General features: G+C 34.0%; 3 protein-coding genes across 3 annotated transcripts; all 3 read left to right on the top strand.

Moving 5' to 3' along the window:
• The first annotated feature begins 32 nt into the window (after window positions 1-32).
• On the top strand, window positions 33-2,211 carry LOC139882540 (protein LAZY 1-like). The gene is made up of 5 exons (XM_071866841.1): window positions 33-38; window positions 120-186; window positions 522-1,249; window positions 1,451-1,718; window positions 2,192-2,211. The coding sequence occupies exons 1-5, from the start codon at window positions 33-35 to the stop codon at window positions 2,209-2,211; spliced, it is 1,089 nt and encodes a 362-aa protein (XP_071722942.1).
• A 4,930-nt stretch (window positions 2,212-7,141) lies between these two features.
• On the top strand, window positions 7,142-8,321 carry LOC139882539 (probable WRKY transcription factor 75). Its single transcript, XM_071866840.1, has 2 exons — window positions 7,142-7,497; window positions 8,144-8,321. Exons 1-2 carry the CDS (start codon window positions 7,142-7,144, stop codon window positions 8,319-8,321), a joined length of 534 nt encoding a protein of 177 aa, XP_071722941.1.
• A 3,992-nt stretch (window positions 8,322-12,313) lies between these two features.
• LOC139882538 (putative disease resistance protein At1g50180) lies at window positions 12,314-15,958 on the top strand. The gene is made up of 2 exons (XM_071866838.1): window positions 12,314-13,352; window positions 14,271-15,958. Exons 1-2 carry the CDS (start codon window positions 12,314-12,316, stop codon window positions 15,956-15,958), a joined length of 2,727 nt encoding a protein of 908 aa, XP_071722939.1.
• Window positions 15,959-22,035: the final 6,077 nt, after the last annotated feature.

The raw sequence follows: 22,035 nt of genomic DNA, 5'->3' as shown, positions 1-22,035 counted from the left end.
AAACATTGAGTTTTTTCCAAAGTGAAATCAAAATGAAGGTATGTATCGACAAAGCTACATTTTATAAATTAAAATATTTTTAATCTCTCTAACTTTTCATTGGAACATGACTTTTGCAGTTACTAGGATGGATGCACCGCAAACTATGGCATAATAGTAACGATCCGTTCAAGGATGTCACAACAGGTATTCCACCATATTCATTCTCTCTCTTAGAACTTTGAGCGCTACACATAATTCATAACTAAAATAAAAGTATACTTTAATTTGACAATAATAGGATATTAGAGAGTCAAATGCATTACCCAGGAAATGTAGCTATAAACTGGCTGAAGTTGACAGTTGAGCAGTAAATCTATTAAACAAATTCATTGGATTTCCTGAAAGGGAAATCTGATCATATCAGGCTAAGCCGAATTTATAACATGATGGTCCTTAAGAGCAACATACATGTTTGGCCAGTAAAAATTTTCTTGTAAATGTTCTGAAAATTTAGTTTCTCCTAAAACTTCTGTTTTCAGGTAGCTATTGTACTTGCCTTTCAGCTCTGCTACCCTTTGATGACCGGAGCTGTCATACAACGGCTTGCTTTGGCTCCAAATATGGGTCAGGATCCCCGAAGCACCCAAATCCAGATTTCAAAAACTCAGTTTCCAAAACAGATACCAAGTGGGAGGAAGAGAAATTTGAGCTTTTCGACGGTTTTCTTGCGATTGGAACTCTAGGTTCAGAACCTATTCCCAGTGAGCCAGCAACTCCAACATTTCCGACGATTTTAGAAGACATAGCTGAGGGACACACAGAGGTCACTGAAAATGATATAAAGCTAATCAACGACGAGCTCGAGAAACTTCTGGAGGCTGAAGCTGATGAAGATGGGCTCAATGAATCATCGGCAAGGAGTAGTTATGTTAGCATTGTTACACTAAGTGGGAAGCCGATGGAAGGACCCAAAGATGAAGATAATAAGAAGACAGTTATCTGCCCACTCCAGGGATATCTTTTTGGATCTTCAGTTGAAACTTCTGAGACAAAGGTCGAGGCAATGAAGGAAAAAGCATCACTTGGGGAACTATCTCAAAGGACAATGCTTAAAGATGATTCCTCAGAAAAATCTACAAGGGGGCAACCGCACATATCTGCCAAACACTTCATTAAGAAGTTTCTGAAAAAGTTTAGTGCTTATTCGGGTAGCCTTACCCCATCTACCAATAGAGAGACTGCTTCGAAGAATAAAAAAATCCGTAAGGTATGTTCTCCTAGCCTAGATTTCCTAAGAACCACTGCAAGACTCGAAATTCAGAATGCAGAAATTGGCTGCTACCAAGACTCCAATATTGGGAAGGATCAACCAACACACCTAGGAGTCTAAATTATAATATTTTGATTGTGGCGTGATGGTTGTACAAATATTTGCCTAGAGTTCTAATATCTTGATTGCGACCTGCAGGTTGCACAAATGTTCAACGGAAAAATCCATCCTGAAAGCCCTAAAGCTGAAAAATCACAGCACAGTGCCAATATGGAAAGTACCATAAGTAAGCTGTGTCATGATACCAATGGAGAAAAACTCCTATATGGTGACCAAAAGACCTTTCTTCATCGGTCCATGCCAAATGGAGAGAGATGTCATGAGACCTTAAAAGTGCACAACTGTGAGCATGGTGGCTATCTCTCAAGAGGGAGTAGGGGGCACTGGATCAAAACCGATGCAGACTGTAAGTACCAATTTATGTTTTGTACCACAGTGATACTTAAAATACAAAAACACCATCTCAAGCATATCGATACAATACCCATAAGACACAGAACCATATTATGCAGTTTAATTCTTTTCAAGAGTAATTTAATCTCTGGCTTATTACTTCATACACCTTTTTTGGAATAAATAGGAACAATCTTATAATACTTTTAAGAGGGCAGTACAGGCAAAAAGTTAATAAGACATTCATGCATGTAATCCCAAAATACTGTATCTACAAATCTGTTAAAACACTTTTGCAGCCAAAAACTTGATCATGTAGAAGGCAATTTTCTGACTTTATTCAAAAAATTCTTGGCCATTAATCAAAAAGCTGTTAACGCATATGCTAAAAGCTATATTAAAAACAATTTTGAAATCGCAGAGCATATTTATTTTCTGAGTTTCTAGGTGCATATATCTGACCCTACCAAACTTTTGACTTTGCAGACTTGGTGTTGGAGCTCTAGAAAAATAGCGAGGAAAGCAAGTTCCACAGGGTTCTATATTATTATCTGTAGTTTTATGTATTTGTAAGTAAATAAAACTTATTTATGATATGGAATGTGATCTACACATGTATACGAATAGGCAGTATATCTTTATATTATATAGCATGATTTATTATATGCATTTGTATTATCGTATTTTATACATGATACTATTATTTGATTTATGATATGGCATGTGATCTACACATTGCCCTTGGACTTAAACGTGAGGATTCATATAGCAGACTCCACTCGGTGGAATTGAGGCTGGTTGTTGTTGTTGTTGTAAGTAAATAATACGTGGTGACATAGGAGAGACTGGAGGAATATATCATGTGTTCCCTAGTTCCTCTGTGATAATGTAATATGGCACTATGTTGAAAGTAATCTACATAATGGTATAGTATAAATTCTTGCTTAGTGTTTCTTTGCTTTTATCTACTGCTACTTGGAGAAACCTCCAAAATGTGGCTACATTACCGATTTACTCATGTTTTCTTTGGTAGGCTATTTAACTGCTTCCGATAACCATAGGACGCCCCTATCCCAGTGGAAAACAGACAACCGAATAGATGAGAGCCTTTACGGCTCAGAATTAGACCATCTGTATGTAGACGGAATGGAAGCTAATGCACCCTATCGCTACCTTTCTTTCTTAGTTTTTATTATTTGAATATACTTACCCAACTCATGCTACCGAAATTCAAAGTCAAATTTCCAGATACTTTCAAAAACACAAACCAATTTCAACTTTCAACTACAAGAATGCACAAGGGAACAATAAGCATGAAGTCAAACCTGCAATTGACGCGTTTATACTCTCAGTGTCTGTCTATTGCTTCAGAGTTCATCAACAAGAGCTGCTAAATCCCTGAAAATAAATCAAAGGAATGCAATGCACATTCAAATGAAAGCAACAGATCAGTACAACTCAAACAAACTTCAAAGCAACGAAAAATTTAAATCGATTCACAAGTTAACAAAACCATAAGCAAATGTGCTCTACTACTACATTTACAGAGCTCAGCTAATGGTTTGATTAAATAATTGGAAGAAAAATTACCAAACGAACACACATTCAAAAACTTAGTTCCATTCCAAGCAAGAGTAACGCGATTGAATCGGAGATTAAGAAGAAAATAATCACGAATCGGTGCTTACATTCCGATGAATTAGCGCTAGCTCAAGGTTAAAGTTGGAGTTCTTCACCATTTCTGGAAAGCTTTCTCCATCCAAGCTCTCACATCATTCTTCACAACGACGACGACTCACAATTAGATCGATTTCGGTTCGGACTGTTTGATTAGATCGATAAAATAAATAATCAAACCGAATCGAAGTAAAAAAGTGGGTAGCATCTTGCTTACTTAATTTTATATAAAAAAATGACAAACTCTAGTGCGCTAAGACTCTTTCGTTTTGGGATATGAGGAAGAATATCGTAATATACAATCTTTTCCTTACAATTATATGTAGACTGTTTTTCGGACTTGAATTCGTGACCTAAATCCACGACCTTCAGAACACAGAGGGGCACCGGTTGTTTAATTTTATATGCTAGTAGTAATTAATGGTCGGTGGGAGAGGTTAGTTAATTGTAACTTAATTTGGCAGCAGTCAAAACCACAATTATAGAAATATTTTGGACCACGTTGTAATTAGTAAAAGGTTGAGTTTCAATATCTCTTGCCGATATATAGTCAAGGATAACTACATAATTAAAATGATAACACTAAATTAGAAAATAATTTAAATAAGTCACTTTTCTTGTATTAGTATATTGTGGGCAGCAAATGTGGCATATATATATTAGCCTCATGAGTCTTCAGATTCTTCAACAGCTTTAGACTAGCTAATATGCTGATTAGAGAAATATAAAATATAGATTAATGGCAATCTTTGCAAAGAAAACTATTTTTGTTTATTTCAAATACATTATTTTATAAAGTTTTAAAACCCATTGAATATTTGAGGGTTTAGGGTGTTTTTCTATAACTTTAATTTTTATTTTTTAACTTGAGCACATATACTATTTTTTAGAGGATTATAACCACATCTACCATATGACATCAACAATATTTGTAAAACTCAATTAACATCACTCTCATAGATTATTAATCTTGGACTATTTATATTTTGGTTATTTCGTGGCCAGTTGTCTACCGCTTCGTACACCGACAGTTGGAACGAGAAAGTAGTCTCATGGTTATCGGTTGTGAGGATACCCCGTGATACCTTAAAAAAAGAAATAGTGTACGTAGAAAGTAGTCGGTTTAAAATATGCATTCGTGCATGTACCCATTTAGTTAAAGAAGGAATGATCGAACAAAACATTTCCAGATCGGCAGGAGATAAGATCGACGATCTTGTTCGACATTTGAAGTAGTAATTATCATGATTCTTATGTATCGATATCAAATGAAAGTGAAAGTGAAGAAGGACCATTAAAGGCTGCAAATTAGCCAATATGGGTCCCCAAAACCTAACCAAAGTGTCCAAAATTTTGATTTCATATTCAAATTAATTACTAGTCAAGCTCACGTGTGTGATATCTTTTCATATACAATGTTTTCCTGATGTTTATTTTTCTTTTTTTATACAAGGAACACAATCGGGACAAAAGAATTCAGGACTCAAAACGAGAGCAAAAAATCAGAAACAAACAGAAATTTAAAGCAGAAACAATTAGACATATTGAAGAAAGATTTTTGCTTCATCAATAGCTTCCAAATAATCATGAATATCGGATTAATCAACCATCGATGAAAATGGTGTAGTATTACCGGAATTAAATTTGTTTTGCCCATGTGGGGAGTTTGAAAGAGTGTATATATATGTTCTCATCATACCATGTGATTCGAAAAGGGAATGAAATTATCCTTGAACAATATGAAACCGGGCAAACCCTAAATATGCAAATTAAATTAAAAGGATCAAGTTGAACTTATTCTGAAACCATAAATTAATTAACCTTATTTCTCTGTAAACATATTATTATTATTATTATTATTATTATTATTATTATTATTATTATTATTTTAAAATGAAGCTTCATAAGGTATATCAGCTCTGCTGATATCAAATTGAAATTTGCTAAGGAAAGGTCAAATCTCTGAATTCTAGATGACATGAATTCCAAACATAGTACATTAATTAAGTTTCAAAAGATATAGTACACTATATATAATAAAATATGAATTTTAGCTTTTTGGTCAGTAAAATATGAATTATATTGATTAGTAAAATTGTTATCGCCAATCAAATGTGACTTAAGTTATTTTTCCTAAATGTTAGGTCAATTTAGTTTAAAAAAATCGCACTTTATATGTTACCAACAAGTTGATTGTCAAAAAAATGTTACCAACAAGTTTTTTACTATTTCGTACGTACCCCCTATAATAAAAACTGAGATGTCCAATAAAATATTATTCAATGCATTCACATTTTTAATACTCCCTCTGCATAAAAATAGCAATTTCGACAATATTATAGTATTACTTATGTTATTTCAATATATAAATAATATAGACATATATTACTTTATGTAAGTTGAAATAATTTGGAGTTTTATTTCTTCTTTCATCATTATAGTTCTGAAATAATGTTAAATTTTTTTTTTACTATCGAAATAATGTTAAATTTTACTTTTCATCATAACATCCAATAAAGCTATAGCACAAATTAAAGGGATCGGGGGTAGATGGATTATGGATACAAGGAGTACTACTATTTGCTTCCCAGTCACAAAGCAGAAATGAAAAAGAAGGAAATTTATATGTCTGCCAAATTCAATGCATCTAGTTTTTAATTACTTAATACTATAATTTAAATTCATTAATATATACTGTGTATTTTTATATACAAATAAAATGAAAGGAAGGTTCATGGTCGACAATGACATGTATATGTTAGGCTTTCAATGAATAAATTGTTCCCGTCAAGGAATATTATCTTTTTTATTATAAGTAGGAGAATTTATTAATTTGTCCTATATGTGACGGCGGGTACTAAAATCTATATAGACTGCTAAAAAAATCGCAAAAATTAAAACTGAAAAATAATATTCATTATAATTAAGTTGGCATTATTCTACAAAGATTAGTCTGCTGAAGAAGATTATAGTTACAAGGATAATCTAAAACTAAAAGCCTAAAAATAAACTGTGATTTTTTGAAATTACATAACTAGTGCATTGATATTTTTCCAATTGGCTAGAACACAAATACGGCGTATATAGTTACATGTATAGTGATGGAGTCAAAACTTCACACACAAAAATCATATTACTTTAATTTTGTGTGATGTTTTCTTTGTCAATATGGTGTTGGGTGTGACGTAAGTACATAACATCTGAAAGGGTAGGTTACGAGATCCTAAACATAATTAAGTTTTCTATAAAATATTATTGAGATTGATCTCAACTACCATATACATCACAATCGACGGATGTACGAGAAATCTATCGTTTCAACCGTAAGTACACGAAGAAATATACCTATTATGCTTCTATATTTTGAATATTAGCACTATTATCTTAAATTTTGTTGTTAACAGTAATTAATCAAGTCTTAATCTTAATGATGTAGCCGCCGCCATTTTCAACATCCACTTTCTTAACTTTTCTTTCTTCAAATTAATCAATCCGCCATTAAAGCCATTTTTTCCTCCTACGTGTCCTCATTTTCGTGCCGTTTACGACTTCTTCTTTTACACACGAACCCTTTCCTCAGTATTCATTTCCTTTATATATGACATGATATATACTCATGTCATTTTCTCTTTGACTATTTTAACATTACAATTTTTGTTGTAATTAAGAATTTTTTGTTTCCTATCTATTATATATATATCTCGCCCGCCTCGTTTTGATTCTAATTTGTATTTTTTATTCTCTGAAGTCTTTGCACTCATGGAGAACTATCAAATGTTCTTTCCTTGTTCATCGAGCCCTAAAATTTCAACAACCATGGTGAATAATTCTCATGAATTTTATGGCGGCGGCTCGAATAATAACATGAACATGTTACCAAAAGCTGAAGCTAGTCATGATCATCGTGAAAGCTTGATCGGCGAGGAAGAAAAAGACGGAAAATTACTACGTAGTTGTGATGATCATGGTGGTGATAGCACAAAAAAGAAGGGAGTGAAGAAGATTAGAAAGCCTAAATATGCTTTTCAAACGAGAAGTCATGTTGATATTCTTGATGATGGTTATCGATGGAGGAAATACGGTCAGAAAGCTGTTAAAAACAACAGATTTCCCAGGTAATTAATCATTAATTTCTTGATCATAATTCAGTTGACACTAATAATTCAATCACTATAGCTAGTTTAATTTTTTAGATATCGTACGTCGACGTCTTATATGCGAGTTAGGTTCAATTGATTTGGCTTAATTAGATCACATCTCTAGACCCCACCGATAATTAGCTTTGCCTCCACCTTGTAGCTAGTATACAATTTACTGTTGTTTGTTAATATTGTACGTGTTGATCCAAAAGTTAATTATGCGAGCTACTTATGAACTTGAAATGATTTACCCTAGCTATATAAATATAACTCCCTCAATGGACTCATAATTACTTACAAGGTTTAATCATAGGAAAATGATGAATCCTTAAGAGAAATGGCGAAATCGATATATCAACATACATTGGTCCCAAATAACACACGTAACAAGTTCTGATAAGCATGTGTAAGTGTTGTTATTGTACACACTACATATATTGAGCTCAATAATTAATCCCTCATTACTTAGTTCATTTGGCTAAGAACTTATGATTTGTATATGAACATATTACTTTCCTATTTTGAAACGTAGAGATCATCAACCTTAGAAGTTTGCTATTTGCGAGAGATTAATATGTAGTTATAAAGTGTTTAATTTCGTTGCAATTAATAATATTTGTAGGAACTATTATCGGTGCACATATCAAGGGTGCAACGTGAAGAAACAAGTTCAACGTCTAACGACAGACGAAGGCGTCGTAATTACTACGTATGAAGGGACACACAGCCATTCCATTGAGAAGCAGACGGAGAATTTCGAACATATCTTGAATCAGATGCAGATCTACACTCCCTTTTAAGATTAATTAACCTAGCCATGCACATGCATGTATGGTATTTTTATATGTGGACTCACATAAATTGATTAGTTCATTCAATCAATTATACTAATTCCGTCCCAAAATACTTATAAATTTTACTATACAACTTGTATGTAAAAATTAATAACTATTTTGGGACGGAGATGATATTTATATACTATGTATGTATGTTTTCAAGCTTAATAAACACATAGCTAGATTTTTTATTTTATTTAATTTCAGTAACCAATTTGTTGAAATAAATAAAACTCTGTTAACTAGCTAGCTTTCCCATAGTTATAGTTTATTCTTAGCTGTTCAAACACTTTTGTATGAACTAGTTCGTGTTTGGTTAATTGTTTTGCAGGGAGGAGTATAACATATACTACCTCCATCTCAATATATATATATAAATAATGTATTTTGAGACAGAAAGAGTATCGCGACACATCAATTCGAATGACTCAGTGGCCAGTCAGCACTACAGTGTACTAAATATGTTTTACGCTAAGTGATAGTCGAAATTAATATATACAGTACTGTGTTTTAATGAAAGCGTGCGTTACAAGTGACTAGGAAATTCAAATTGTTTGGATTGACAAACAAGTTTCCCGAATTATTGCTGTTGAAATGCTTGGGAGTTGGCACACAGCCACACAACACAAGTGCACTATAACAAAACGTCTGTATTCGTCCAGAGCCGACAACGAACTGGTTCGGATTGCAACAGTCAAACTATACAGTTCCACATCATGTTGAACTGCTTTCAATTCTTGAACCCGTTACTGTAGCAGTTTCGTGCCGATCGAAATTTGGAAGTTCCCCCAGTTCGAGAACGGCCGGTTCGATATATTACGTCCATCTCAAATTAGTTATCTTGTGTAGGTTTAGCTAGCTCATTTGGAATTGTAACCTCTTATAACTTTCTAGCAAACTATCAATGAATTACGACCTTTATTTCAAAAAGAGAACTCACTACAAACAAAGTTCAATCAATTCTGATTTTTCTAACTTAAAAGTTTTTGCACACCTTGTTACCCGGCACGCAAATTAACCTATATGTCGTTTGGATTTGTAATGAAACAGTCTCCCAGTCCTATCAGTCATCCTTCTTAGGGGCCTTGGAATCCAATTCCTTCGGCTTTGCCTTGTCAGCGGCCCTGCAAATTTATAAATAAGTCATGAATGCATTAGCAAGATACTGGGAATCAACGAATTGCATGCAAAAGAAATTACAGAAAGCATAATCTCATCATACTAACTATCAGGTATGGAAACACAAGATTTTGAAATTCCTACAAATTTGTTTATTGAAAAGGCACAAACTGCTCAATATTCAATTTCCATCGGAAGCAACTCAATATAGAACCAATGTAAAGCCCATAGCAGAGGACAGTACAATGCCTGAAATTGCAAATCTCAGAAATACTTACATCCTAACACTAAGAAAAGGGACCATAGCAAACAAATAAACATATATAATGGGACAGATCCGAATAAGAACAATAACAATAACAAACATCTCATCAACTGACAAGAGAACCTACCTACTCTAAAACAGATAAAGTGTTGGCCAAAGGCACTTTTTAATCATGCTAGTACGCAATATAAAGACAGATTCTGCCTACCCTGTTGTTCAATCGGCAAAGTGAACTTTGAGCTACCGACAAGGACTCGAGATGTCTGATAAACCATGAACAATAAGACAACAAGACAAACACATGAATAAAATCCAACCAAACAACTTAAACCCCATCTTCAGTAAGCTTCATATCAATCTATCAAAGTTTATTTAAGATTGACTGGCTCAAAAAGATTGTTCTAAAGCTATAAAGGACACGTACAAATGCAGATTCAATCAAAGATCAATCTTAGTAAGGTAAGACCAGTTGAAAGAGAATCAAAGAGAAAGAGGAAATTTTGCACCTGTTTAAATATCATATGAGGTGAAATCAACAGATTATACTCAGATTCATAAACCTTTGAATACAGGGAAAGAAAAGCAAGTGGTGAACGCTTAGTGGGGGGTTTTTAAATTCTTTTTTATTTTTCAATGTTTGAAAGGAACAAATAGACAGCACACAATCTAGCGAAAGCATAGACAGCACCAGTCTCATATGTCGACAAATGCTTCCATTTTTCAAATTTAGTGCACAAAGTGAATTACTACTAAAGAAGTAGAGAAAGACTAAAACAGGATGGAAAACGAGACACGTATATTGTTCACGACTCACACGAAGGACTACCCGATTTATCCTAACAACTCTATTCGTATGAGTTATTGCCTAAACCAAAAACCGATTATATAAGAGAAATCTTACTTGGATGCAGCTTGTGATTCTTCTTCAAGCCAGTTTCGAATGTGCTTCACATTGCGCTTGAATATGGACGCCGACTGTTTGACATCGCTCCTCAATAGGAGCACGACAGCACTAACTCCAGCTATTGTGACAATGAAGTTAGTCAAACCCATTCCTGCAAGTTGTACACATTAAAGAATGAAAAAAAGTTAATCCAACATCGATTATTATAAACCATCTACAACACAATCCATCAATGACCCGACAAAAACAAAAGCTTGAGCTTAATAGATATATACTGTAACGATCGATAAATCCCTAAATTGACAGCTTTAACTGAATCTAAACTCGAAAATACGAGATGGGTATCGAGGAATATTACCTGTAAATGTAAAAAGATGGACGCTTTACCGGAATTGAGCAGAGACGATTTTGGAGAGGAAGAAAGATGTTGGGAGGCCGGCGGACGAAGAGGTTTCAAAAATAGTATTTAAGTCCACAAACTAAGGAATATGTGTTGTATATAAACTTTTTGACAATGGAATAAGTACATTTTAGTCCCTGATAGTATAAAATGATATATAAGTCCTTAAAAAAAGTAAGAACACACTTTTGGACAATTGATTCGTGTAACAATCATGTTTCAAGAGTTGAAGTTTTCAAGCGTGACACCAGTTACTGACCTGAAGCCTAAAGGGATGGCACATTGACGATGACATGAAATTGGATTGATGTAAATTAATCCAATTTCATCTGGTGCGTTACCTGGTATAATTGACAAGGATTATGCCTGATCTGATTCTATCTTTTTAAATATTGAGCTGTTAGGACTGGAAATTCAGAGTAGAAAAAGGAAACCAAGACAATTTTCTGATTGTAGTTGTGAATATTGTGATATAGAGAAATGGGATTGTTATTACAAATTTACAATGTGTAACCCATAAATATTGGGTGTTGCCTACTTGTGCCACTATAGTTGGAATACAATTTCTGTCTGTTTTCCATACTAATTTGATTCATGGTTTTTCTAACCAGTGCAACATTGTGCTCGATAAAGTAAATATTTATGAAAAACAAAAAGTTTAACACAAGTTTTGGAATGATTATATATCAAAGGTAGTTATATATGGATAAATTTTAAATTAAATATAAAATTTTTCATTCATATTTACAATCTTTTCATAATATTATATTTTATTAAATGCTTATTATGTGCAATATTGCACTGGTTAGAAAAACCGATTCACTAATATTAGCTTCTTCCTTGTTAAGAGAAAAGAATTTTAAGTTGAGCATATACATATATATACCTTTCTTTACATTTCTCTAAGAACCTAGCCAAGGATGCTTTGCAATTGCACATAAAATTTGTTTCTCAAATGCCAAGTTATGCATTAGAACTTGTCTTTAGCAAAGTAGAAAGTTTATTCAAATTAGTTTCTCAAATGACAAGTAAAGGATTTCCATTTTTCTTTGTTACTCAGACAACATATTTATTAAGGCCTCTTTATTCCTTTCCTTTTCTTTTTCCAATGAATAAGAATACCTTCCTTCTTTCTCACGAGAGAGGGACATAAGAAATACTATAAATAGCATTAACCAAACGCATACTAACTACATTGCCAACAAAACACCAAATTCACTCGTATAGATTTTCCTTGTAGAAAGAAAAAAAATTAACATTTCACAAGAATGGCCCTGTCTGTTGTCTCACCTGTCATTTCTACACTTGGCAACTTGCTTGCCGACAAAGCAAAATTTCTATATGGTGTCAAGGAACAAGTTGAGGAGACGCGACGCGATCTAATACTTTTGCAAAGTTACTTGCATGATGCAGATAAAAGGCAACATGACTCTGAAGTTGTTCGTATTGTGCTTTCTGAGATTAGAGAGCTTGCTTATGATGCTGAAGATGTCATCGAATCTTTTGTGCTTAAAATTGCATCCAGGAGGGGCAATGGCTTCGGGAAAGTGGTCAAGAGGTATGCTTGCATCTGGAAAGAGTCGAAACAACTTCACGGTATTGGTTTGGAGATTCAAGCTATCCGAGGCAAGATCTCTATCCATGCTAACAACTTACGGGGGCAGGGGATAACTGGAGCTGAAAGCTCAAGCTCTACTACTACCAGGACTGATCAAGAGTGGAGAAAAACTTATGATCATGATGAAGAGGAGGTCGTCGGGTTAAAAGAAGATGCAACAATGTTGGCTGCTCAGCTGGTGGATGAAAAGAAAGGGAGCAGAGTTGTCTCGATTTGCGGAATGGGGGGTATCGGCAAAACAACGCTGGCTAGGAAAGTGTATAATCTTGAAGAGGTGAGAGTCCATTTCAAGGCATTTGCTTGGGCTTTTATATCTCAGCAATTCAGGGTCGAGGAAGTCTGGAAAGATCTTCTAATCGAACTCTCCTCCCCAATATCTCTTGAGCGAAGGAAGGAAATCGGGAAAATGACAAATCAAGAGCTACGGCGTGCCCTCTATCAGATGCAGAAAGAAAAGAGATGCTTGGTGGTACTGGATGATATTTGGAGGAATGAATCATGGGACACCCTAAGTCCAGGATTCCCACTAATTCAAAATGGAGATAGCAAAATACTGGTGACATCACGCAATAGAGATTTGGCTTCTCATGTTGATCCAAGAGTTTTTATCCATGACATTAAGTGCTTAAATGATGAGGAGAGTTGGGAGCTTTTCAAACGGAAATCCTGCCTCGAAATAGATGACACAGGTACTATCATTTCGCACAATTGTTTATAATACACACATATATGTGTTGTCGTTGTGATGATCGCTATGATGCATTGCCCTTTTAATTAAATTCATTTTCGTAATATGTTTCACACAAGTCGTTTTATATCATTCTTCAGAAATCGGTTACTCCGACATACTCCATCCGCCTCTAATTACTTGTCACTTTTATAGAATATGTTGAGAGCATTTGTTTTTTTATACGTTTATTCCATTGAAAAACAGTCTTATATAACTTAGATTTTGTAAACACGCATAGTCCAACTGGTGAGCCGTTCGAGTTTGCATTCATTTTTTTTCCTTTAGGGTTTTTGCTCTGTATTTTATTTGATTTTGATACATTTTTTCCTAATTATTCTAAAATATCCGTTCTTTTCGTTTTAATGGAGAAACTGCTGATTGAAAAAATAAATATATTTTCTCTTCAATTTTTTTGTTTTCTTCTGAAATATATTAATTGATCGTATCATATTTTGTATTAAAAATATTTAAATTTATGTGAAATATTCTAAAGGAAAATAAAATATTTAGTATTTATATACTTAATTAGAAATCTTATAGATAATAAGAACAATAAATTAATATGGCATCCGTCTCAAAATATATGATATTTAAACATTATATAACATCATATATTTTGAGACGGATTACTACCTAACTGAAGTCCAAACATTAGCTAGAGCATCATATATAGGGGTGGACATTATAGTTTGGGATAAAGGTTTTTTCATGGTGTTCGATAAGAAAATATTATTAATTGAGGGGTCAAAAGGAGTTTATCGATTATGGATAGTTCATTCATTGATACCTCTAGGACTGACATGCATGCTTCATCATAGATAGTTCGTTCATTGATTAGAATGATGTGCCATGGCATGGCATACGTTTAGTTTTGCAGGCAAAGTTGAGTTGGGAAAGGCAATAATGAGAAAGTGTGGAGGCTTACCTTTAGCATTGATTGTGATTGGACGGCTTTTATCAAAAATGCACACATTGGATGACTGGACAAAGGTAAGCAAAAGATTAGTGTCTTTTTTTGGAACAGAGTCTGTACACAAGATCCTAGAATTGAGTTACCATGAATTACCATACCATCTGAAACCATGCTTCCAGTATTTGAGCCACTACCCTGAAGATTTTGATATTCCTAAGCAAGAATTGATCCAGCTGTGGATCAGCGAAGGCTTCATACCGAGTGGACGGGACACGGAAGAGACGATGGAAGAGGTGGCTGAAGCTTACTTGAGACAGTTGATAGATAGGTGTATGGTTCAAGTGGGAAAGCTCTCGTGGACGGGAAGGGTCAAAAGTTGCAGACTTCATGATCTAATGCGAGACTTGTCTATATCAATCTCTAAACGAGAATCCTTTTTAAAGAATATTGATAACTTTCAAGATGACATCACTCGACCGACCCGCAGGCTTTCAGTGACCACAGAGAATACTGCTCAGGTTTTTGGCAAGATGCTGGCCTCTGGGAACCGAGAAAACCTGACTCACCTCCGCACTATCTTAGTCTTGCCTTCGAACCGTTTCGTAGCTTCAAATGATCAATTGCAAGACATGGTCATGAAATACAGATTTCTCAGAGTTCTAAAACTCACCAACATCGAAGGGTCGATAAGATTGTCAAAGGCAATTGGGGGCCTCATTCACCTGAAATCCCTAATTGTTGTTGCAGACAGTGGTAAGATACGCATTCCATCATCCATTAGCGGTTTGAGTTGTTTGCTAACGCTAGAGCTATATGGATTTTATAAGATTGCATTTGCATCTGATGTGATATGGAAGTTGCAGCGTTTGAGGCATTTACAGTTCCCCAAATATGGGTACGGTAGGGTCCTGGGTGGAGTTAATAAGTTGCATTTGCGTGGTATGAGTAATCTGCATACATTAAATCACATTAGTGCAGAGTGGTTTGATGTAGAAGAATTAAAAGATTTGACTAATCTGAGGAAGTTGAAATTACTTGAAGTGGATTCATCGTTCATAGAAAGGTTGAACTCTGTCCTTCACAACAACAACTCATCAGGAGGAGGAGGAGGAGTGCTAAATCATCTCCAGAAATTGTCCTTAGTTACCAAATTTACATATTCAATGGACATAAGTGGCATAGTATCATCGCCACTTATTCCCGCTCTAACAAAGTTATCTGTTTATGGAAGATTGACAAAGTTACCAGCAGCGCACGAGTTTCGAGTAAAAATAACATGCTTGTGTCTGGTTGAATCTTATCTTGAAGAGGATCCGATGCCTACATTGGAGCAGCTCCCTAGTTTAGAGAAGCTCAGCTTAGGTTGCGATACATTTAGAGGGGAAGAGATGGTATGTTCAGATGGAGGTTTCCCTCAACTCAAAACCCTAATTATTCAACAACAAGAAGATCTAAGGGAGTTTACCATTCATAAGGGAGCGATGCGTGTTCTCTCCCATCTGGAGATATCAGGATGCATGGAATTGAAGAAAGTTCCAAGTGTGAGCCACATAAGTACCCTTGAAAAACTAATAATCAATGAGAAGCAAAACCCTTCTTATCCTATCTGGAGATATCAGGTTGCTACAAATTGCAGAATGTTCCAAGTGTGAGCCACATCAGTACCCTTGAAAAACTGATAATCAATGAGAAGCATTATGCAATTAAGGAAACCCAATTCGATGGGAATCCAATTCTATGGGATTAAGGAAAACTAATTCGATGGGAATCCAATTCCATGAGATTAAGGAAAACTAATTCGATGGAAGATTGGATCTAAACTGTGATGCAGTAATCAATTGAAGATAAACAGTGTGTGTCTATTATATACAGTATTTATTTATTTTTATTTTTTTTCATTTGAGGGAATGTCTTCATTGCCTGTTTCTTATGATTTATATTTTTACTTCTTCCTTTATTGGCTCTTGACCATTGTGTGTTGTACTACTTGCTAATAGATGGAACAAACATCTATAGTTCATCTGTGTATATACATAAACTTCTGAATCACAATTGGAAATTTGTTTAAATAATCCCGAGTTGTAGTTTGTTAAGAGTATTACGTGCTGTGAATTTGTTTAAATAATCCCGAATTATAGGCTTGTTTAGCTTATCCCGAGTTGTAAACTTGTTAAGATCATCCGAGTTGTCAGCTTCTTTAAATAATCCCGAGTTGTAGGCTTGTTTAGTGCATCCTGAATTTTATTCTTGTTAAGAGTACTCCGAGTTGTAAACTTGTATAAATAATCCCGAGTTGTAGGCTTGTTTAGTATATCCCGAGTTGTAGGCTTGTTTATATTATGCCGAGTTATAAGCTTGTTTATATCATCGGAGTTGTAAGCTTGTTTAAATAAATCCGAGTTGTAGGCTTGTTTAGATTATCCCGAGTTGTAATTTTGTTAAGAGTACTCCGAGTTGTAAACTTGTTTAAATAATCCCGAGTTGTAGGTTTAGTCTATCCCGAGTTGTAAACTTGTTTAAATCATCCGAGTTGTAAACTTGTTTAAATAATCCCGAGTTGTAGGCTTGTTTATCATATGCCGAGTTGTAATCTTGTTTAGATCATCGGAGTTGTGAGCTTGTCTAAAGCTTTCTTCCTGCCTACATCCCGAGTAGGCTTCTTTAGAGCTTCTTTCCCACCTACTTCTATTTCCTTTTGTTCTTGTTGGCCTGGAAATTGATCACTTAATTGGTGATTCCATTCCTCCTTCATCGTCATATTTTGGTGAATTTTTCGACAAGGTTTCAGAAGCTGGCCTCTGGATCTTGCAATGTGGAAGATTCTGGAGACAAGGCTCGATGGTTACTCGCTTTCGAAACTCATTCAGCTTTGTGATGGTGCTGTGTAAACCTTGAGGAACTGCCGTTGTTGTGAAGGAGAGCAGAAAAGAATGTTTTTACGCAATAGAGAATATTCCAATTTCCGTCTGATAATTAATACTTTTTCTATAGAAAAAAATATCCAGTTTGAATATTTCAGTTGAATATCGTTTAACGGCGCATTTTGTCCAGCTGATAATAAGAGTAAATAATATAAGTACCTAGGATCAGTGGTACCAACAATGGAACTATGAGGAGTTAAAACAGAGATCGAGTTAAAAAATGGAACGCCCCAAGTTGTTGTGGATTTATAGTTTTAGTAACAATAAATGGACTCATCCAATTGTAGACTCATTGAACTCATCGCACTTTATAACGTTTCTAGAAACGCCACAAAATGCAATGAATCCATAGAATAATGAGTCAAAAATGAGGCTACGTCCTAAACTAATGGTGGCGATAGTTATGTTTTGGTATGTAAAGTTTGTAAATATTTATATTTGACCCCCATTCTTTTCATTCTACGGTTCATCCATCCTTTCATTTCTTTCAGAATTCAATAATTTGTCCTTGAAGACTGTTTCAGCTACACTGGCGCCCTTCAAGAATTCAACAATTGGTCATCAAGACCAGAGGTCAATTTTTGGAGTAAAATCAGTTATAAATGTTAATTTTCTCCTAAAAAATAGAGTTTTGCTATCAGTTCAAAATATATATCCTTGGAAATTAACCTAATTAATATCCCAAAAGTTATTAGCATTTGTATTGTAAATTAATTTGCAATAGATGTCAAAAGTTAGAAAGTTTAAAAATGCTTCTCGAATTTCATCTCCGATAATATTTAATCAATTTCCAAACACAATATACTATAGTCCATTGTACTTTAATCGATGAAATTAATATGCAGACGATCAACTTGGCTCTATAATTTATATATATATTCCACCAAATTGCACTGTGCAAAGAATTTCTAGCTAATAACCCCAACCCTCAAATGTGAACCTTTTTCTAAGTCTGTAGATCGAATCAGAATTCTTTCTTTTTCAACACGAAAAAGCAATTCGATCTTCTGAGAATCCATAACGTTGTTATTAATTTCTTCTACATTTCAATATTTTCTTTCTATTATTTTTCAAAAATTTTATTGAAATGTTGCAAGTACAAAGGAAAAGCAGATTATTTATTACTGTATAATAGATGAGAATGTAAAAATATGTGAAAGATCAAGAAAAAGAAAAAGGGAAATTATATTAATGTATATATAGCGGGTTGAGCAGTATGATCGATATTGGCACAGCTCAATCAGACTAAAGAACTCGGTCATTTCATTGAGAGATTTTGATTTGATTGAACCATGCCAACATCAAAGAAAAACCCGAAACTATATATATACGTCAAGGAAACAAATAATCAAATCGAACTTATCCTAGCTAGTCTCCGATATGCTAGAGAGCGAGACATCACGGATTTGGAAGAAGGGAAAATGCGGAGCAGAGGAGATGAACGACGATAAATTTAGAAAGAGAACTTGTATAGTAAGAAGAAGGAGATATTCAAAGAAAGAAAGAATATGAGAAAGAAAGATAATATTGATCATGACTAACAACTCTAGAAGAAGCCTTTTATAGGGAAAGACTATGAGAGCTGTGTAAATTTTTATTTATTTATTTTAATTATGATAATTAATAAGTTTCGTGAAGAGATTCCTCACTCTCTAGTTAGGATTTTGAGCTAAAATTCAAATTTGTGGTTAGGATTTCTCTAATTAACTACCAGATTTAGTAAAAAAATCTTCAAAAAGTAGTTTTCTTGTAAATAAGTGAAAGAAATTTACCTCTCAATACAGGAAAACTTTTCAGATTGTAATTAGTTACTTCTATTCGTGTTTTATTACCCACAAGATTGCAGAGCAAGGCACCTAATCATCATTTCATCATCATCATCTGCATTTGGAATTAATAAAAACCAAAGTATGATTGGGCCGAAGAGGCCTAAATCTGCTAGTGTATGATCATGGAAGCCTTAGAATTTTAAAAGCCCAGGATAGTCAAGCCCACCTCAACTTCCTTTGAATCGAGTCAACCACTTTAAAAGGCCCAATTAAAGCTCAAATTGTCAAACTCATCTGTAATTCTTAAAATGCCCATGACAAAACAAAGCCCCTTGCACTCGATTTTTTATTTTTTTTAAGGAGGGGAACAGTCAAGTTGAATCGTGTCAATTAACGAATAATCTCAGGATGAATCCCTAACCCTCAAATCTAAAATAATATATATTATCAGAAATATCATCCGCAATTCAACTACCGAAGTGAATTACAATAGAGAGTATACAATGGAGAGTTGATATATACTTATAGAGACATCCTAGGCAAAAATGGTGAAAAGCTAAACAAGAACAAAAGTAGAAAGTACAAAATTCGACAACTCGATCGGAAGCAAGCTAACCAGAATTTCGAACTAACTTACTCTACATTATCTCCATCTCAAAATCACATATTAATTTGGAAGTACCTAAAATTGGAAAACTTCATATATTTTGAGAGGGAGGGAGTAATACGGAGGAATACAATATTGTCCGTGACACAAATTATGTGACATACATTTTTTTTTTATGTAAATGTGACGTACAATTTTAAGTTACAACAAGTCTTCATCAATCATCATATAATATATATTGGAGGCGATTCCTCGTTGGCTTGACGAAGAAGTTTCAACTTAATTAGTTTGTGTGTGATGGTTTAACGTCTCTCTCTATAAATCTCATTCCTTCTCGAATCCTTTTCTCAAAACTGTTATAACCTTCTTCTTTACACGATTGGTCAATAAATCAATTTTCCTCAATGGACCATTGGAACCCTTTTTTTCCATTTTGGGGACCGGTTTAAAAACTTTGAATAGTCGCATTTTTTTTTTTCTGGGACTGATAATTAATTAGAATTTTCGAGTTCATTTCCATAAAGATAAAGATAAGAACTACAGCTCAATATCAAGCTAGCTAGCAATGCATTAGGTTTGCTCGATCTAGCTCTTTTCTATCTTAATATAGAACGAAATGTTAAGATACATTTTCGAGAAAAAAAACAAATGGAATGTAGAAAAGATAAAAAAAGAAAAGTACGATCAATCTTTTGGTCCACAAAAATATTATTCGTTCACTACATCTCAAAAAAGTGGAAGACATGTGCCTATATGCACTCAGATTTCATGAGTTAAGTACTTCTAATCATAATAACCCTATGTAAATGTTAAGATATATATTATGTTAGTAATTAACAAGCCCGATTGTTTGGTTGAATTGAACTCTTTGCCTCTATTAGTTCTATTTATTTTAGCATAATATCTAAGAGGTGTCTGTTATTAGTTAATGAGGCTGAACTTGTCTCGATTGAACGTTATTAATGAATGTTCGGTGGGTACAGCTGATTATAAAGGAAAAGGGAGATTTTTTCTTTAGTTCGTCGAATTGAGTTTGCATACTTGAAGGATCCAACTCATTAATCTTAAAAGTTAAAACTGTTTTCTACCCCCAACCACCAGATTTTTAAATGTAGTTAATTAGACATCACACTTGCGATAAAATATAGTGTACGCGAAGGGAAGAAGCATGCATGCATGGAATAAAATCTCTATATAATGGGAAATGAACTATAGCTTGCACATAATGGATATCTATAATATCATTAAATTTAATTCAAGAGAAACCCTTTGCTAGTTCATTAATCAATGGCTAACAAAATGTGGAAAAAGCTATATATAAAGAACCCATAAAGAACAAATAGCAACTTGATAAATTGATTCGAGAAATTATATGATAGATCAAGCAGGTAGAATATCTTATCCATGAACGTTTTATTTTTTTGAAATCCCAAAAGTATTTTATTTTCTCTCCAATGTGTCTTGTTCATATATGTCCGAGTAAAGCAAACCATGCCAACTTGCATTGCCTCCTATATGATCAAAAGTATCCTTAACCGTAGCTTGCTTAATCCTACAAAAAAGTATACTCCACCTACACATGAGAAGCTGCTATCCAGCTAATATAATTAGAATTTTTTTGATAAGAATAATGTATAGAAATCATAAATATATATATTCTTATATCAGTCGTGCATGATTGATGTAATTAATATCGATCTTACGTACAACATGTAATACAATGTTCTTGAAACTTTGAATAATATTGAAGTATAAGTGAGAGACCTCTAAGAGGCAAGAGGCATACATAGAGGAAGTATATCAAAACTTTGGATAATGCAGTTAATTTTTAATTTGTGTGTTCGTTTTGTATATGGAGCATTCTTCGCATCGTTCTAGAGACTTTTAAAATGTATGTTTTTGACATTTTTAAAATGTATTTGGAGCTAGACATAACATTTTAAGGATGTCCGGAACAACGCAGGACATGCTATAGCTCCTAACACCAAATGATCAACGCATTAGAATTTCTATACGATTTAGTTACATTGCATGCAACTAGTGTAACATTTGACATTTTGTATGTCAACAAGCTAGGTATTCACTAAAATCACATTTTCAAATACTCAAAATATATAAATAATTAATAAATCACATTTTCAAATAGGGTTGGATTGTTGTTATAAGGATATGGAAACACGTAGACGTTCCATTTCTAGGTCTACGAACTCATCTGTATTTGAGTAGCTAGGAATGTTCATTTTATTTATCCACATGTTGAATATATAATAGCATATTTGTATTGTAAAAAATAATATTTTAGTGGTTAATGGATGGTTATAAGAATTAATGGGCTGTTTTGAAATGGTCATTAAATTCAATTAAAGGGAGATTATATCTTTAAAAGAAAGGCAATTCTCCTCCTTTGGGATAGAGTCTACGTGAGAGACTTT

Source organism: Rutidosis leptorrhynchoides, unplaced genomic scaffold, assembly GCF_046630445.1.
Source record: "Rutidosis leptorrhynchoides isolate AG116_Rl617_1_P2 unplaced genomic scaffold, CSIRO_AGI_Rlap_v1 contig281, whole genome shotgun sequence".
Classification (NCBI taxonomy): domain Eukaryota; kingdom Viridiplantae; phylum Streptophyta; class Magnoliopsida; order Asterales; family Asteraceae; genus Rutidosis; species Rutidosis leptorrhynchoides.
This window is presented reverse-complemented; position numbering and strand designations above follow the sequence as displayed.